Raw genomic sequence first — 16,738 nt, forward strand, 5'->3', positions numbered from 1 at the left:
TTTCCAGGCAGGGCTAGCAGAGCTGAATTCCACTGGGCAACTTTAGGAGTGAGAATAGAGCCCATGCCTGAGTTAGCCCGGCCCTACTGGTGTTGACTCACCCACTGCTGTCAGTCAATGGGAGGTGGCTACTCCAAGGGTTCACTTTGGAGGCCAAGGATGTCCTCAGGAAAAGAAGTCCATGGGGCATTTGGAAGTCAGTCACAGAAATACATGGAAATGTCCAGGGTAAAGAGGATACAGGCAGAGCAATGATGCTGTCTGCTGCAGTGTATGCACCAAGTGTTCATTTGTGTAAGACGCCCCAAAACTTTTTCACCCAGGAAGTGCAATTTTCCATCAAGTTGCCAAAAGCTAATTTTCATGCTACTTTGTAAACGCTGGTTTAGAAGTTAGTGAGCCCGGGCTAGGGCACAGTTATGCCAGCCTAAGGATCTGAGTTCAGATGCACAGCACCATGTACGAAGCTGGGCACAGGGGCACACTCCTGTAATCCCGGTGCTGGGAAGGAGTGTGGGGGTGATGCAGCCTGACTTCTGGAGCTCACTGGCCAGGCAGTCTAGCCAGGTGGTAGGAGGGTTCAGTGAGAGACCTTGTCTCCAGAACATTGTAGAGATGCAATTGAAGAGGTCACCCATTTTCTACTCTACCCTCATACATGCATGTACACCAATACAAATGTATACAAACATGCATACACACATGTAAGAAACTAGTGAAGTAGTCCAACAGGCACTTATTGACTAAATACACACACACACACACACACACACACACACACACACACACACACACACACACACTTACTTCAGGACCAGCTTTTGAGGGACCCCAAACTTACAATTTCTCATCAATTCATATCTAACAAAACCCTCAGCCACACAAGCACACACGTGTGCTAGGAATGGAATGAATGACCCACTGTCATCAACTAGCTTTGTTTTCCGTGTGAAACCCAGACACCATCTGAGATCTTAATGAATCTATCCACAGCATGCTGAGTCTAGTACGGGGGACCACGACTCTAATCCCCACACTTAGGAGGCTGAGGCAGGAGGATCAAAAGCTGAAGCACAGACTGTGCTGCAAAGATCCTGTCTCAAAAACAAGCAAATAATGAAGCATGCTGAAGAGCATGTCCCTTCCTAAAAGAGGGTGTTGTGGTGACCATTAAGGGAGCATCCTTGGGGGCTGGAGAAATGGCTCAGTGGTTAAGAGCACTGACTGTTCTGCCAGAGGACCCAGGTTCAATTCCCAGCACCCGTAGGGCAGCTCACAACTGTCTGTAACTCTAGCTCCAGGGAATCCAATGCTCTCATACAGACACACATGCAGGCAAAACACCAATGAAAATAAAATAAAAATAAATATTTAAAAAAGAGAGAGAGAGCATCCTTGTTCTCAGCACGGCTGACCCACGGCCCTATTAATTAGACAAGGGATATGGTGCAAGCAAAATAAAAGCATTTTAATGGAGGTCATTGGCAATGCCAGACAGGTCAACTATGATCTAATCCAAACGGGAACCCATCTCAAGGCACTTCTCCTACACTGGTCCCAGATACTTCCTTCCTTCGAGCCCTGGCTTTTTAAGAGCCCTTCTCTCCCAGTTTCTTGTCGGCCTTTGTCTTCCCAATCACAGTCTCCACAATTACAGAGGTTTCTTCGTACGTCTGAATACTCTCTGTTGAAATCTTCTCAATAGATTCCACCACCTCTACCTTCTTAAAAGCTAAAGCCTTAGAAGGGATTTTTGCTGGCAGGCTACTGCTCTTACTACTGGGCCCCTCTGGTCCATCCTGATTGGACCCAGATGTTTGTGAATGGGATGTAGATGGTCCATCAGGACCAGGTATGATCACGGGACAGGGTCGCCTGGGCCCCTCATCTTCCTTCTGGCCATCATCATCTTTTTCTTCCAGGTCTTTTGGTTCCTTGGCCCCTATCCCATTCTTATCTGTAACCTGCTGGTGGTTTGAATGGTCACCTTCCCTGCCCTGGGGAGCCCCCTGTCCATTCTCCACAGGTGGCATGGGCTGCCCAGGAGAGGGCTCCACGTAGCCATCATGATGCATGGAGTCTTCCTCAATGGAAACCACCACCCCACCTCTAGCTGGGATGGAGGAGGAGTAGAACTCAGGGTCCACAAAACTGGCATCCCCTGTGACCAGTATATGTCGTCCTTTGGTGAAGAGGTCAGCGGGAGGCTCTGGCACAGGCTCTTTGGGGCCACTCACTCTCTCTTTGATCACTTTACACAGCTTCCCAAAGGCTTTGCTTATCTGGCCCCCATCTGGTACGTCCTCAGGACCCCCTTCTTGTGTTGGACTTACTTCCTGTCCACCCCTTGGTCCCAGCTGAGAATCACTGTCTGCTTGAAGCTCCACCTGCGCTGGGTTTGGCTCTTGCAGAGTTTTTAATTGCGCGTCTTCCAGAGTTTCGTCCACCTTGTCTTGAGCTATAATCTCCTTCCTTTTCGGAAGGCTCTTGGGGAGGACCTTTTGTCTTGGTTTAGCTGCTGTGATGTCCTGCACAGCCCTGGTGAGATCTAAGGAAAAGCACACAGGCAGTAAGCCAACACACGTGTCAATGAGAGGGAATGACGACATTCATTGAAAAACATGACAGCTGAACTGAAGGGGAGTGTCCAGCCATAGGCTGAACCAAAAACGATGGGAAAGAGCCGTGGATCTCTCATTCATGCTGAGGTCCCAGCCCAACCAGTTGGGAACCTTGGCATGAGTCATATGATCTGGGTTTCCCAAAGGGGAGGAAAGGTGCCACTTTTCCTGGCACTCACTGTTCACCCTCAGCTGGAATAACACAGAGAGACACCAAGCCGGAACAGCTCCAGCCTCAGTTCCATCCCCCTCCTGGACTTACAGCGGGGTACCTGGATCCAGAGTACACAGTGGGAACTCACTCCACACAGTCAACTCGCTAACTCTCTCAAAAGAAGCCCATGGCAAGGCTGCTGGGCCTATGTCAGGTTCAGGTGGCTTTGGGCTTAGAGACAGCATCTACCTACAGTGTCCCAACAACCTAACTGTGAATTAGTTTGCCATTGAATGCCTTGATTGCCATTCCCTTCATTTGAGGCTGAGAGGAGAATCAATGCTATCAAATTCAAAAATGGATACATATCTGCCTTTCTTCTGTAGCTGAATGTCTCATGTTGAGGCTGGCACTCCTGGGTGGGCTATCCCCCACGAACTTTTCTCTTTATAACTTCTTGGCTCAGTTACATATTCTATTCAAGGGAGCATATCGAAGAGAAAGGGGAGACAATCTCCCTCACATGAAAGCAATTTCTGGACTCGGGAGGTAGCTCAGTCTATAAAATACTTGTTGCACATGCATAAGGACCCGAGTTTGATTCCCAGAATCCATGAGAGGAGAAAAAAAAGAGAGAGAGGTGTGGTGGTGTGATCCAGTGCTAGGAGACAGACAGGAGAATGAGGGGTGGGCAGATGGTTGAGTAGGCAAGTTCCAGGCCAATAAGAGACAATAAATAAAGGTGGTGTGTGCCATTAATTCCAGCACTCAGAAGGCAGAGGCAAGCAGATGTCCATAGAGTTTGACGCCAACCTGGTCTACATTGCAAGTTCCAGGTCAGCCAGAGCTACAGAGTGAGCTATGTGTGTCACAAAAACAAACAAACAAAACAAAGTGAAACAAAACAGAGTGAGTGTCACCTAAGGAACACACATGCACAGCCATGTGCACCTGCACACACACATGCACAGCCATGTGCACCTGCACACACACATGCACATGCAGAATTTCCAGACCAGTTAGAAGGGAGCATGAATGGCAAGCAGGACGAAAATCACTTGCTTTTGCCCAAACAGAAGAAGAGAGCAGAGGAAGCCATGGTTGGAAGGAGGAGGCCAGGCTTGAGGAGCGTTACCTTTCACACTGGATCCAAGGCTGAGAGAGGCCCCATGGCTCGGGCCGATCAGAGAGATGGGTGTCTCCATGAAAACAGAGCTCAACCTGGCAGGGAAAAAAAAAAACAAAAAAACAGAAAGAATGTGGCGCCATCTTTAAGTCATCAAAACAAACAGAGTGAGGGACAAAATGAAGTCTTGAATCCTGAGCAAAAGTGGAAAAATATAAAGAGAGAGAAAGAGAGGAGAATGAAGAGAGAGAGAGAGAGAGAGAGAGAGAGAGAGAGAGAGAGAGAGAGAGAGAGAGCTTTCTCTAGAAGAAAGTGTGTGTGAATTGAACATCACAAACTGTTAACCACATAGACATTTACACACTGGCCAAGGACACTGAAGATGTTCTCATTTCTTTAAGCTCGAGCCATAAACTGTGAAAAGGCCAAGGGCACTGTACAGTGACTACTTAGACTCTAAAGCACCATTTCTTCATCAGATGGAGTCTGTGGGCTTTCATTTTTCAATTAAAGAGTAGCCAATCCAGACTGAGATATTTAGGGCCAACAAGATATTCTATATAGGATGCATAATATACAGGATAGATATATATTTAGGATATTGTATCACACATATATAGTATATGTGATAGATAGGCCATAATACATAGAATATAAGACCAAAAGTAATAGCTAGGATAAATAATACCTAACATTTCTAAGTAACATATAATACATAAATATAAAACTGTCTTAAGAAATTGAGGAAAGATGTAAGAAATTACTGGATCTAGGTGGAGTGCTCAGTAGTTGCTTATTCCATACTGTAACATGTTTATCTTTTTTTAATCTACTTCAAAATTGATATTAACAATGCAACCAAAGGAGTACACCATTGACTTTTTGGGATGCCCTTTCCCTAACACAAAAACTATGAAAAGGAGAGATGGCTCAGAGGTTGAGAGCACCGACTGCTCTTCCAGAGGTCCTGAGTTCAATTCCCAGCAACCACATGATGGCTCACAACCATCTGTAATGAGATCTGTCGCCCTCCTATGTATACATAGTAAATAAATAAATCTTTAAAAAAAAAAAAAAAACTATGAAAAGGACACTAAGTGCAGTTCTCCAATTCTTTTCACGGGTGTGCTAAAAGCATTCACAGAAACGGAAGTGTAACATGGAGCGACCCCAGGACACATGGCTCTTGCTCGAGAGAGAATAGACAAAAGCTTGCTTTTCCTGCCAAGTGTCTGTGCCCGGCACACACAGCCAAACTAGCGCACCGGGAGCAGGAGGAGCTCCGCTGTGAGGTGCTTGGAAAATGACTTCTAGTCTCATTCAACCTAAATCCAAACAAACTGGGAGGACTGGTGTTGAAGAGCACAGCTCGATGCCTGACCTGGTCTCCGGAGCTTATCTATAGATGGCTATCAGCAGCGACTCGATAGAGAGAGAGGAAATCTCCAGCATCAAGTGGGGTTATCACAGTTCTGTTATGGAGGAGACCTGCCCTGGTCCTCCCAAACAGTAATCACAAGGATAGCAGTTATCAGCAATAGCAGCAGCTCTAACCTCTTCTCGGTGCCATGCAGCGGAGGAGGCACAAACCCATGATCTCACCCGCTAGACCATCAGCTCCCAGGGCCGCAAAGCAGCCCCCTAAATGTGGCTGTTTCTGGTCAATCTACTCAACATATCAGGCATCCCTGCAACCACCCCACCACCCCTCCCGTGCTCCCTGCCCTAATCTCCAGTGCTCTGTCACACTCCCTCTGCTCCAGAGTCATGCATCTTCAAGTCAGGGGTGTTTGAGTTTCCTTGCCCGCCACATCATCTGCTCCTCCAACTGTGAACTCCACAAAAATCTGTAGAACAAGGATGTAGACAGGCCAGGGAGCCAGGCATACAGATACATGAGCATACCTGTTGCCTTCGATCTCAATGATCCGATGATACCGGTCTAGCTCATTCCTCAGGGTCTGCTGGGCCACAGCCAGCTGCCTGCAGTCATAGGACGACCTCTCCAGAGACCGTTCGGCCTCCTCTATCTCCTTCCGTAGGTTTTCGATCTGTTCGTTGTAAAGCTGTATCTCGTCATCGTAACACTCGTGAGCATGTTTAATGGCTTGTTCGAGGGCTGTTGTCTGTAGGCAAACACAAACTGCATGAAACTCGTCACATCGTCTCCCAAAGACAGATAAAAGTTAGCGTGGGGGCTGGCAAGATGGCTCATTGAGTACAAGTGCTTGCTGGGCCAGCAAGAGGACCTGAGTTCAGATCTCCAGCATCCATGCAAAAGCCAGGCATGGCCCCACATGCTGGAAAGCTCAGTGTCAGAGGATGAGACACAGGAAGATCCTAGGAGAGAGCTTGCTGGCTAGCCAGCCTACTTGAAGCGGTTAGTTTCAGGGTGAGTGGGAGACCCTGTCTCAAAAAATAAGATTAAGAGTGGTAGAGAAAGATACTTGATATCCTTTCCTAGCTTCTCTGTGCATGCCCACAGGCACATGCATCACACACACACACACACACACACACACACACACACACACTCACACACACACACACACCCTACAAATGTAAATTAAGTTTTTAAAGATGCAGTAGGAATACCAGAGAAGGTCATTTTACATTACTTTCAAGAGCTTCTGGGGGTGTGAACAGCCTGCATATGAACTTAATGATAAACTTACTATATGTGATAAGACTCTTAAAAATCTCATGTCAATGAACTATGAACCAAAGGCTGAGGGGCTCCCAGCTGGATCAGGCCCTCTGAATAGGTGAGACAGTTGATTGGCTTGATCAGTTTGGGAGGCATCTAGGCAGTGGGACCAAGTCCTGTGCTCATTCCATGAGTTGGCTGTTGGAAACCAGGAACTTATGCAGGGACACTTGGCTTAGTCTGGGAGGAAGGGACTGGACCTCCCTGGACTGAGTCTACCAAGTTGATCACAGTCCTCGGGGGAGGACTTGTCCTGGAGGAGGTGGGAATGGAGGGTGGGCTGGGGGTAAGGGGAGGGCGTGGGAGGGGGGAGAATAGGGGAACCCATGGCTGATATGTAGAACTGAATGGCATTGTAAAATAAAAAATATATATCACAAAAAAAAAAAAAATCTCATGTCAAGAAGAAAAAGATTTGACATGCATGGGCCTTAAAAAAAATGAAAGAGGACTCCTGCCTCTACCAAGAGCGATACTTCTCACACTGCTCCGTGTGTCCGAGCTGCCAGGCCTGGGCAGACAGGGATTCTGACTCTAGGGTGGAGCTAACAAACTACGTCGCTAACTGGCTCCCATGGGATGCTCAGGGCCACGGTTCATGGATCATGCTTGACATTACAGAGGGCTAGACAGACATCTATACCCAACTCCAGGCTTGTGCACTTCAAGGTGTTCCCTGCATCCAAGCATAAGCGTGCACCCTGGACAGCCTGGTGATAATCATTGCCAAGACAATGGGACTCTTCCATCAGGGGCAATATTTGGAAACTTAACGTAGAAAGGTGTCTGGGAAAATATTCATTGCATCAGAAGGATGGATGGATAAGGGAGCAGGCACATGGATTGAACCATTTTATGAATGTGTACGTGTGGCTCAGGAAGGATATTTGTATATATGGTGTTGTGAGGCGTGTGTGTATATGTATGTGTGGTGTGAAGATGTTTGATATGTGTGTGGTATACTGTGTGTGACATTTGTATGTGTGTATGGGTGTATATGTGAGGAGTATGTACATGTGTCTATATGTATGTGTTGGGTGTGTGATGTATGTGGGTATATGGTGTGTGTGTTCATGTGTGATCTGTGTAATATGTGTGGTGTGTATGTATGGTATGTGTGATGTGTGTATGTGGGGGGGTATGTATGTTGTATGTGTATATGTGGGGGGTGGTATGGGGTGTGGTGTATGTACTGAGTGTGTGGCTTGTGGACCCATGGACATATGCTGAGGCCAAAACAGAATGGCAGATGTCTTCCTCCATCACTCTCTACCTTATTATCTTAAAAAATGTCTCACTAAACCAGAAGCTCATCATTTGGTGAGGCAGCTGGCTAGCAAGCTCTTGAGACCTGCCTGCCTCCACCCTGCAATATAGAGAGCGTGGAACCAGAACTGAAGCCAGCTCAGGAGAGCCCATCATGTGCCTTGTCCCCTGGGACTTCAAAGAGGGATATCTCCAAAACAGTGAAGTGGAGGCAGGCTCCAGACTACTAAGAGGACATGCCAGTGGGGGCCTGGGGCTGCCACGCTGAAGCAGTGACCTTTTGGAATGTACATGGAGAAGCTGAGAGAGGCCTGTCTTCAGACAGAGAAATGAAACCAAAGAGGGAAGATAAGCAGAGATGTAGGAGCCTGTACCATAAGAAGAGGAAGGAGGGAGATGGGGAGCCGGTGCCTTGGATCCCGGTTCCTGGTCCCTGCTGCATACCTGTTCTCATACCTGCATACCTGTAAGCTTCCTGTTAGAATCAGTTCCTTGGCGGGGGGGGGGGGGGGGGCGGGAGGGCGGGGGGGGCGGGGGGGGGGGAGACCTCTTTGGGTATGGCTTCCCTGTCTAGAGTGGGAATCCTGGTTTGTAAAGAAGTGCATAGTAATGGATCAGCTCACCAAGTTCATTGCAGCCTCATCAGGGAAGAGCTGCTTTCATGTCCTTTGCTACAGATGTGGAAACTGAGGCATACCAGCGAAGTGACTTTCCCATCAACACTACAGCAAGATGCAAACCCCACCGGGTAGGGTGTGAGACATGTCCCGAAACTGGTCTCCCTATCCCACCCTCCTCCAGGCTACAGGTGAGCAGTGGGCAGCGGGTGTGCACAGAAAGAGAGTTTCCCGTCCAGGGCCCTGGTACATTGCCATCTATCACCAGCCACAGAATACACACTGGACTCGGTGTAACCACATGCAGAGATTTCCTTTAGAAGTCTCTGTGTTTTCATTTAGAAAATTTCTAAACTATAAGCCCCATAGCAAAGGGTTGTCACAAGAATGACGTTAGAGACTTGAAAAATCCTCCACAGTCTCCTACCCTATAGAACGAGTATGATCTCTCTTTATAATTTATGATTTGATGGTTTGCTATTTTTGTTTTGGTGGTGGATAGTTTGCTGGTTGGTTGTTCATTTGAAGAAGTATACATGTTTTAGAGGCTATGTCTTCAGATGGCATGACGTCCATGCCACGTGTCTAAGCCACCTTCCAGTCTTAACAGGCAGCTAAGACTCCATGGGATTCTTCCGACTCCTGCATCCAGCTTCCCTGGTGTCCAAGGTGACATCTGTTTATGAATCTAGATTTCTGTCTATACCAATGTGGCTTTTATAACTCAATAACATAAACAATGCATCAGAATGGCTGTGGCTGAGGGGAGCCGCTTAGCATGCACATCTCTGCACTATGCTGGGAATAGTCATCACTCATCCAGCTATCAGAGAATGAGACCCGGAATCAGGCAGGTGATTCGATGTCTGGCATGGAATGACCAGCTGCACCTCAAACGCCTGTCCCTGGCACTGAAAAAGGAAAGACTGCCAGAAAGAAATTATTCCTAAAAGGCAGGTGCCACGGGAGGAGTCAGAAGAAAGGAGGAGTGGCCAGGGCTACCTGGAGGGATACATCAAAGGCCCAGAGGGAGGGGCGGGTGGGGAGCATGAGCCGCATGCAAGCCTGTGCTTTACGCTGGGAGTGAGGTGAATGCTTTTTCTGCTTGCAGCGTTAGATGGTCTGTCTCTTTCTATCTCTTCATAGAGCAGCACAGGGCGGCAGCAGCCCATGCAGGAGCCTGACAACACACCCCATCTGCGCAGTGAACTCCAGCCTCAGCCCTCTTAGGACCAGAATGTCCTCGGGTATAGACCTTTATTTAAAAGGAGGATCAGCCCTAGATCACGATGGCAAGGCTTAATGCACCAAGAAGGTCACAATTGTCGGTAAATGAGGGGCCAGCTATGGTGCCTCCCTCTAGAAAAGGGTGAAAAAAATGAAATCAGGCAGCACACCAAGTACACATGTTCCTTCTGCAACCAAACCAAGATGAAGAGATGGGCCACAGGCACCTGGAGCTGGGGGAAAACAATGACAGGCAGGGCCTGGACCTACAACACCACTCAGCTGTCAGAGTCAAGTCAGCCATCAGAGGACAGAGGGAACCAAAAGCAGCATTACTCTTTGAGACATCTAACAATAAATGGGCTAGTTTGTGTAATAATGATATTAATAATACAGTCAGTAAGGTTGCTTTGTGGGTAAATGTGCTTGTTACCAAGCCTGACAACCTGAGTTTGAGCCCCAGGACCCATATGATAAAAGAAAATCAGCCGGGCGGTGGTGGCGCACGCCTTTAATCCCAGCACTTGGGAGGCAGAGCCAAGTGAATCTCTGTGAGTTTAAGGCCAGCCTGGTCTACAGAGCGAGATCTAGGACAGGCACCAAAACTACACAGAGAAACTCTGTCTCAAAAAAACAAAAACAAAGAAAGAAAGAAAGAAAGAAAGAAAGAAAGGAAGGAAGGAAGGAAGGAAGGAAGGAAGGAAGGAAGGAAGGAAGGAAGGAAGGAAGGAAGGAAGGAAGAGAATCAACTTCTGAGAGTTGTCCTTTGAATTCTACACATGCATGAATGCACACACACACACACACACACACACACACACACACACACACACACACACACACACACACACACACACACATGCACGCATGCACAAAACCAGCAAATAAATGTAGTGTTTCATTTCGTTTTGTTCGGAAGAGCAGAAACCTGTGTTCTGCATTGATTGAGCACTGACTTCCGATTCTCACCACTAGATGGTGATGAGAACCTTAATGAAAACAGAGGCCTGGGTGTGTCCCGCTTGGCAATCATTAAAACTTGTTTTCAGGTTCCCTCAAGACACCAAATTGCCTGTCATTTCTCCTCTGCCTGGAAGAAGTGACATCTCCAGGGACTTGAACATCTTGAAGGAGGGGTCTCCCCAGCTCTGATCTCAGGCTCTGTTCTTTGATGCTGGCTGTAGAGTCTCTCAAATGCCTGTGGAGTCGACTGGAGGACTTGTTAAAAAAGGGATTGCCAGGCCATGACTGGTCTGGATGTACTCATGAGCTTGCATTTCTGACAAGTTCCCAGATACTGCTGATGCTGCTGGGCCAGGGACCTTACCCTGAACACCCCAACTGTGGAACATTCTGGAAGCATCAAAAACCCTAACTATCTGCCGCAACTCTGCCAAATGCCCTGTCCCCAGTCCTAGCCTTGACTTGGCTAAAAGGCTATGCAACCAAATCTCCCTTAGAGGTCAGCTACTGTGGAAGTACAAAGGCTCTTAAATTAGCAGAACTCACAGTGACCATTTTTAATGACACTGTACAGGGCGCAAGCCTAGAACTCAGAAGATCAGTCACAGAATGTTCTGCTCTACCCCACACCCAGCACACCCCTCACACCTCCAGTGACTCATATTTACGCCCTCGGTTCTCAAAACATGGCTCCTGAACCAGGACCATCAACATCACCTGAAACTTGCAAACTCATGATACACACCCACCTGGTGTCTATCAGAAACTATTGTTTTCAATTAGATCTAATTAGACAAGCTCATGGTCTCCGTGAACTTTGTCCCCTCGTGTTAAACCGAGAATATGCTACATGGCAACAGACTTTGTCAGTGTTAAGGTTCTTAATTAATCTTTCTTAAAAAGTAAGGTATTTAATGAACCCTAACCACATAAGCCCACACAAGAGGAAGGAGGCAGATTAGGGAAGTTGGAGCCAGAGGATCAGACACTGGAGGGCTTTGCGCACAGCTGCTGGCTTTGAAGATGGCACAGCCTTGGGCCAAGGAATGCACAGCCTCTACAACCAAACCAGCAAGGAAACGGGGTCCTCCCTCCTACAGCCTGGCAGGAGCGACGTCTACCAACAACATGAATGATGAACCACACTGGAAGCAAGTTCTCCCATGAGATCCTCCAGCTGGGACCCAAGGGACCCACTCCTTTACTTCATCCTGGGAGACCCAGACCAGAGAGACCAACCACGCTTGCCTCTCCACCTGCCTTCCAGAACAGTGAGAACAACCGCAAGAGTCCCTTCATGCACCTGGGTTGTGGCAGCTTGTGAAGGCAGCAAACCTGGGTTTCATTAGACCCACGGCTGTATTCTGATACTGAATACAGGCAGCCCTCGTATCCGAGGAGTTCACATCCACAGACTTGACCAATTAGAGATTGAAAATAGTTTTAACTGTGTCTCTGCTGAATATATACAGCCATTTTTTGTCGTTATTCCCTAAATGACAAAAGATAGAACTACTTAGACCCCACTCACACTATATTGGGTGTTGTAAGTTTCTAGAGTTGACTTCAAGCATATGGGAGAATATAACTGCACAGGTTATATACAAATACCAAACCACTTCAGAGACTTGAGCATGCATGAGTTTCAGGCTCTGTGGGGATGTGAAGATTAATCCCCTTGGATACTGACAAGCAAACATACAAGCACTTGCAGACTGTCTCAGGCCTGTGTTGGTCCACTCTACTGCAGTGTGAAAGCGGTGTGCAAGGCCATGCTTCTCGTTCTGCACTCTGCCCTCTTGCAGAGTGGTGACAGCAAACCAGAGCTGAGTCACTATGAGAGGACACAGCAGACATCTATAGGATGCTGTGCTGTTAGCCCAGGATGTGCAATAGATAGGTGGGCCATAGGAAACCCATTTTCACCTCAGGCTATTTCAACTCGCCATGGAGTCACCAAAACATGACCCCTCAAGTCAATGATAGGTGTATAGCACATGGAATTATTTGGTAATTTTTGACAACTATCTTCAGATAATTGGCTTGCTTTTAACAATTAATATATGTATTAATTTTCTGAGTAGGGGTCCACAAGTCTCACCAGACTACCGAAGTCCACAGGGAGAGAGGAGGACCTAAATGAGAATGTGAGAGCCTATCTTAGACACAGAGATAAACCTGTGAGTCTCAGAAGATGAGAACAGGGTGTGATCTGGAAGTTCTACCTCATGTTCAAGAAACCAGACTAATCCTGTTATTTCAAACCCAATGAATTGTAACTAACAGTTTGGAAACAATGGGTTTCTGGGGCTATGTCAGGCCCGCACCTGCTTCCTGAGTCATACATACCACACATATACAATACATTTATTCCACATGCATGCACATATACCCTACATAGATACATCACAGACTCCACATACATATCATATTTTTATAGTCAACAAAAACATTATATATACGCGAAGAAAGAAAAACATTCTTTTTGCCCCAGAACTAGGATTTTCCATATCAGGCTAGGCTTTTCATCTTGGTGGTATCTAGGGCTGTGGTTTTCAACTCTGTCACCCTGGCCATGGAAAGGGACATAGTTCACACCATAAGACACATCACATGTGTGTATTTGAGCAAATGCATATGTAGTCAAATATATACAGATACATTTAAGACAACGGTTTCCCTAAATAAACTCTACACTTTTAACCCCCATACATTCTGTTCCTTCTTATTCTCAGTTCCATGTTGTTGCTTTCTTCCTTCTTTACACCAGTCAATTTTACTGAATTCATTTTATACCCAACGAGTTGCAACTAACAGTTTGAAAACCACAGTCTCCAGAACTATGATGGAGCCTATACCCACTTCCTCAGTCACATGTAAAGCACACACAATACACACATCCCACATGCATGGACATATGCCCTATATAGATATATCACACACTTCATAAAAAAATGCACATGCCACCCATATACCTGACATCTCACATACACATATATACAGACGTCAAACACTGTGCCACATGAACACACACCCTTCACATTACACACATATGCAATACACATACCACACACGCTTTGCAATATACTCTACACACTTACACAGCAAATACATTCACATCACACATACTCACACATTACACACAGACCCTATATACATACATATACCACACATAGCATATGTACATCCCACACATACCCACACATACCCACACACAATACACCTGTTCTCTACATAAACATTTCTTTGTCTCTCCCTTCTCCCCTCCCCTTTCTCTCCTCCCCTTTCTCTCCTCCTTTCAGGTCCTCGGAGGAAATCACAGTCACCAAGAAGTATCTAGTCCCTGAGCCGTGGTTATGTCCTGAGAAGAATGTATTTTAAGTCATGACTCAACTTCTCCCCTGTGATCTTCAGCTCCGGGACCACCACTGTCCCTGACTGCTTTCCAGTGGCCCCTGGAAATGCTGCTCCATGAGAGCTTTGTGAGAAGCCCTGCAGGGATGGGAAACAGGATGTCGGAGACTGAGATGCAATGGGAATCCAGGAAATGTTTTCCATTTTTCCTGACGCCATGAGCAGAAAGGCAGGGCCTGAGTGACATGTCAATCCAGATGTCCCAGGATTTGCAGTCAGAATTTTAGATCTTATTCTCTTTTGTTCCTTGGGTGTACTTGCCTACTAAATGTTAATTGATTGGTTTGAGACATGTGGTTCCCCACTTCCTCCCCAGCAGGAAGTGCAGCATTTAAACCCAACATTCCCCACCACTGTGCCCATCCGCATGGAAACAAGAAAGAAGCATGAAGGAATCAAGACTGTGAACCATAAAAGCCACAAGTAAAAAGAAACAGACATGTGAGCCTCCTGCTAGCAGATAGCTAACGAGAGGCAAACACTGCTACAACCCACCCACCTACCACCCTGTGGGCATTCCTCTTGAAACATCACCAATGTCAAAGGAGAGACCATTGGAGAAAAGAAAGAGGAAGGCCCAGATTTGAGTGAATGTGGAATTAAACCCCTCCTATGTGTCTGTCTCTAAGAGGCTTGGCATAGGCAAAGCGATCCCCATGAAATGGGTTATTGCCCTTGGTAGGGAAGGGTATGACTCGATGGAAACAAGAAGGGAACTACCATGAGACTAGGTGTCCATATGTTCCTATCTCCATTTTCCCAGGACTCTTCTTAGCTAAGCGCTAAAACACGCATCCCGGGAAGTCTCCGCCCAGGGCAAAGCAAAGCGTTTGGTCACCTGCTCAGAATGTGACAGTGAGGACACACAGGTGCTGGGGGGTGTCTTTCTGTTTGCTGTGATTATGTGTTGCTCCCACTGGCTAATAAATAAAGCTGTCTTGACCTATGGCAAGGCAGTTTAGAGGCAGGCAGGAAATCCGAGCAGAGATATGGAAAGGAGGAAGGGGAGGAGTCACAGCCTCTGCCCAAGGAGCAGCAAGATGTCAGCAGACCAGTAACACTATGGCCACGTGGCAACATACAGATTAATAGAAATGGGTCAAGCTAGCTAGCAGGAAGCTTGAGCCATAGGCCATACAGTCTGTAATTAATATAAATCTCTGAGTGATTATTTGATAAGTGGCCGCAGGATGGGGGGATGGAGGTGGGGAGCGTCGGGCTGGACTGGAGAAACCTGGCTACACCCGGGTGGGTTGAGTCTGCAACAATCGAAGAAATGGATACCTATGCCTGCATGTTCCGTTTCAATAAAATGTACAGAAGATCCTGATAAGGATGTGGAGCGTACCTGGGCCTGCAGCTCGGCTTTCTGCGCCTGCAGATGGGTGAGCGCCTCCTTGCCCTCCTCCAACTGGCTCCGCAGGGCAGCCACCTCCCGCTCTGTCAGCAGCTTCTCCTGCATGAGGAGCTCAGATTCAGATTCATACAAGAAGACATGCAAAGATGAAAAGGGCAGAGTTGGGCCCCTTCTTTGTGTCCCCCAAGTTCACGAGCCAATGCCCGATTTGACAAGGCGTTAGTCAGTGGGAACCTTTGGAAGGTGATTAGGGTCAGATGAAGTCATGAATGTGGAGTGTACTTCAAATTGCTAAATGGTCTAATAATAATAATAATAATAATAATAATAATAATAATAATAATAATAAACGGAGTCATATATTGGGGTAAATGCTGAAAGATCAGAGAGACAAAGGAACAAACCACTACCACGTCTCACCTCGTCAACTCCACAAATCCTCTAACTGAATGCTCTGAGTCCTCAGCTGAAAGCTCTCCAGCCAAAAAGCTTCATCTGGAAAGGTTTTAGTTCCTGTTTCCTCACACCTTATATACCTTTTTCTGCCCAACCATCACTTTCTTCCTAGTGCTGGGATTAATGGCATGTGTGCTTCCCAAATACTGATAGCAAAGACATGAGATCTCAAGTGCGGGGATTAAAGGCGTGTGCCACCACTACCTGGCTCTGTTTCTTTCCTAGACTGAGTCAACCTCTTGTAGTCCAGGGTGGCTTTGAACTCACAGAGATCCAGGCAGATCTCTGCCTCCCAAGTGCTAAGATTAAAGGTGTGTGCCACCATAGCCTGGCCTCTATGTTTAATCTAGTGGCTTGTTCTGTTCTCTGATCTTCAGGCCAAGTCTATTAGGGTACACAATATATCACCTCAGTGGATAGTGTATACTCATAAGAAAAGGAGGAGTTAACAGGAGGCTCACCCTCCCACCCACCACCATGTAGGCACACAGTGAGAGAGAGCCTGTGACAGGTGCCAACTCTGCTGGCAACTTGGAGCTCCAGCCTCCAGAGCTGTGAGCAATAAACTAAGGGGTCCTGTGACAACAGCCCAAGCTGACTCAAACAGGCCCACGGTGGCCACTATCTGAACCATTAACTACTCAAGAGTAAAGCTCAGATAACAAAGATCTGGAGACCCAAGTATAGACCTCTTTGTGCCACAGACTGGCTAGCCAGACAGACATTTGACTTTCAAAGCCTCCATTTTCCTGTTTGTGAAAAGAAAACTGTGGAATGCAGATGCTCATTTGGCTCTGGGTTCTGTGTCTATGAAGGTGAAAATCATTTTG

At 47.0% G+C, this 16,738-nt stretch overlaps 1 protein-coding gene across 3 annotated transcripts in view; it reads right to left on the reverse strand.

The window, feature by feature from the left end:
- Positions 1–1,445: 1,445 nt before the first annotated feature.
- The window catches only part of Bfsp1 (beaded filament structural protein 1), an 89,280-nt gene continuing 73,987 nt past the window's right edge, over positions 1,446–16,738 (reverse strand). For 2 of the 3 annotated variants that reach the window (XM_076570764.1, XM_076570763.1), the window contains exons 5-8: positions 15,444–15,551; positions 5,807–6,027; positions 3,911–3,996; positions 1,453–2,548 (exon numbers count right to left, since the gene is read on the reverse strand). In XM_076570764.1, the coding sequence (XP_076426879.1) occupies positions 1,590–2,548; positions 3,911–3,996; positions 5,807–6,027; positions 15,444–15,551 (1,374 nt within the window). In that variant the 3' untranslated portion in view covers positions 1,453–1,589. Of the gene's footprint in view, positions 2,549–3,910; positions 3,997–5,806; positions 6,028–15,443; positions 15,552–16,738 lie in introns of all 3 variants that reach the window. The other variant, XM_042276365.2, reaches the window with a different exon arrangement.

This window comes from Peromyscus maniculatus, chromosome 4 (genome assembly GCF_049852395.1).
Source record: "Peromyscus maniculatus bairdii isolate BWxNUB_F1_BW_parent chromosome 4, HU_Pman_BW_mat_3.1, whole genome shotgun sequence".
NCBI classification, from domain to species: Eukaryota; Metazoa; Chordata; class Mammalia; order Rodentia; family Cricetidae; genus Peromyscus; species Peromyscus maniculatus.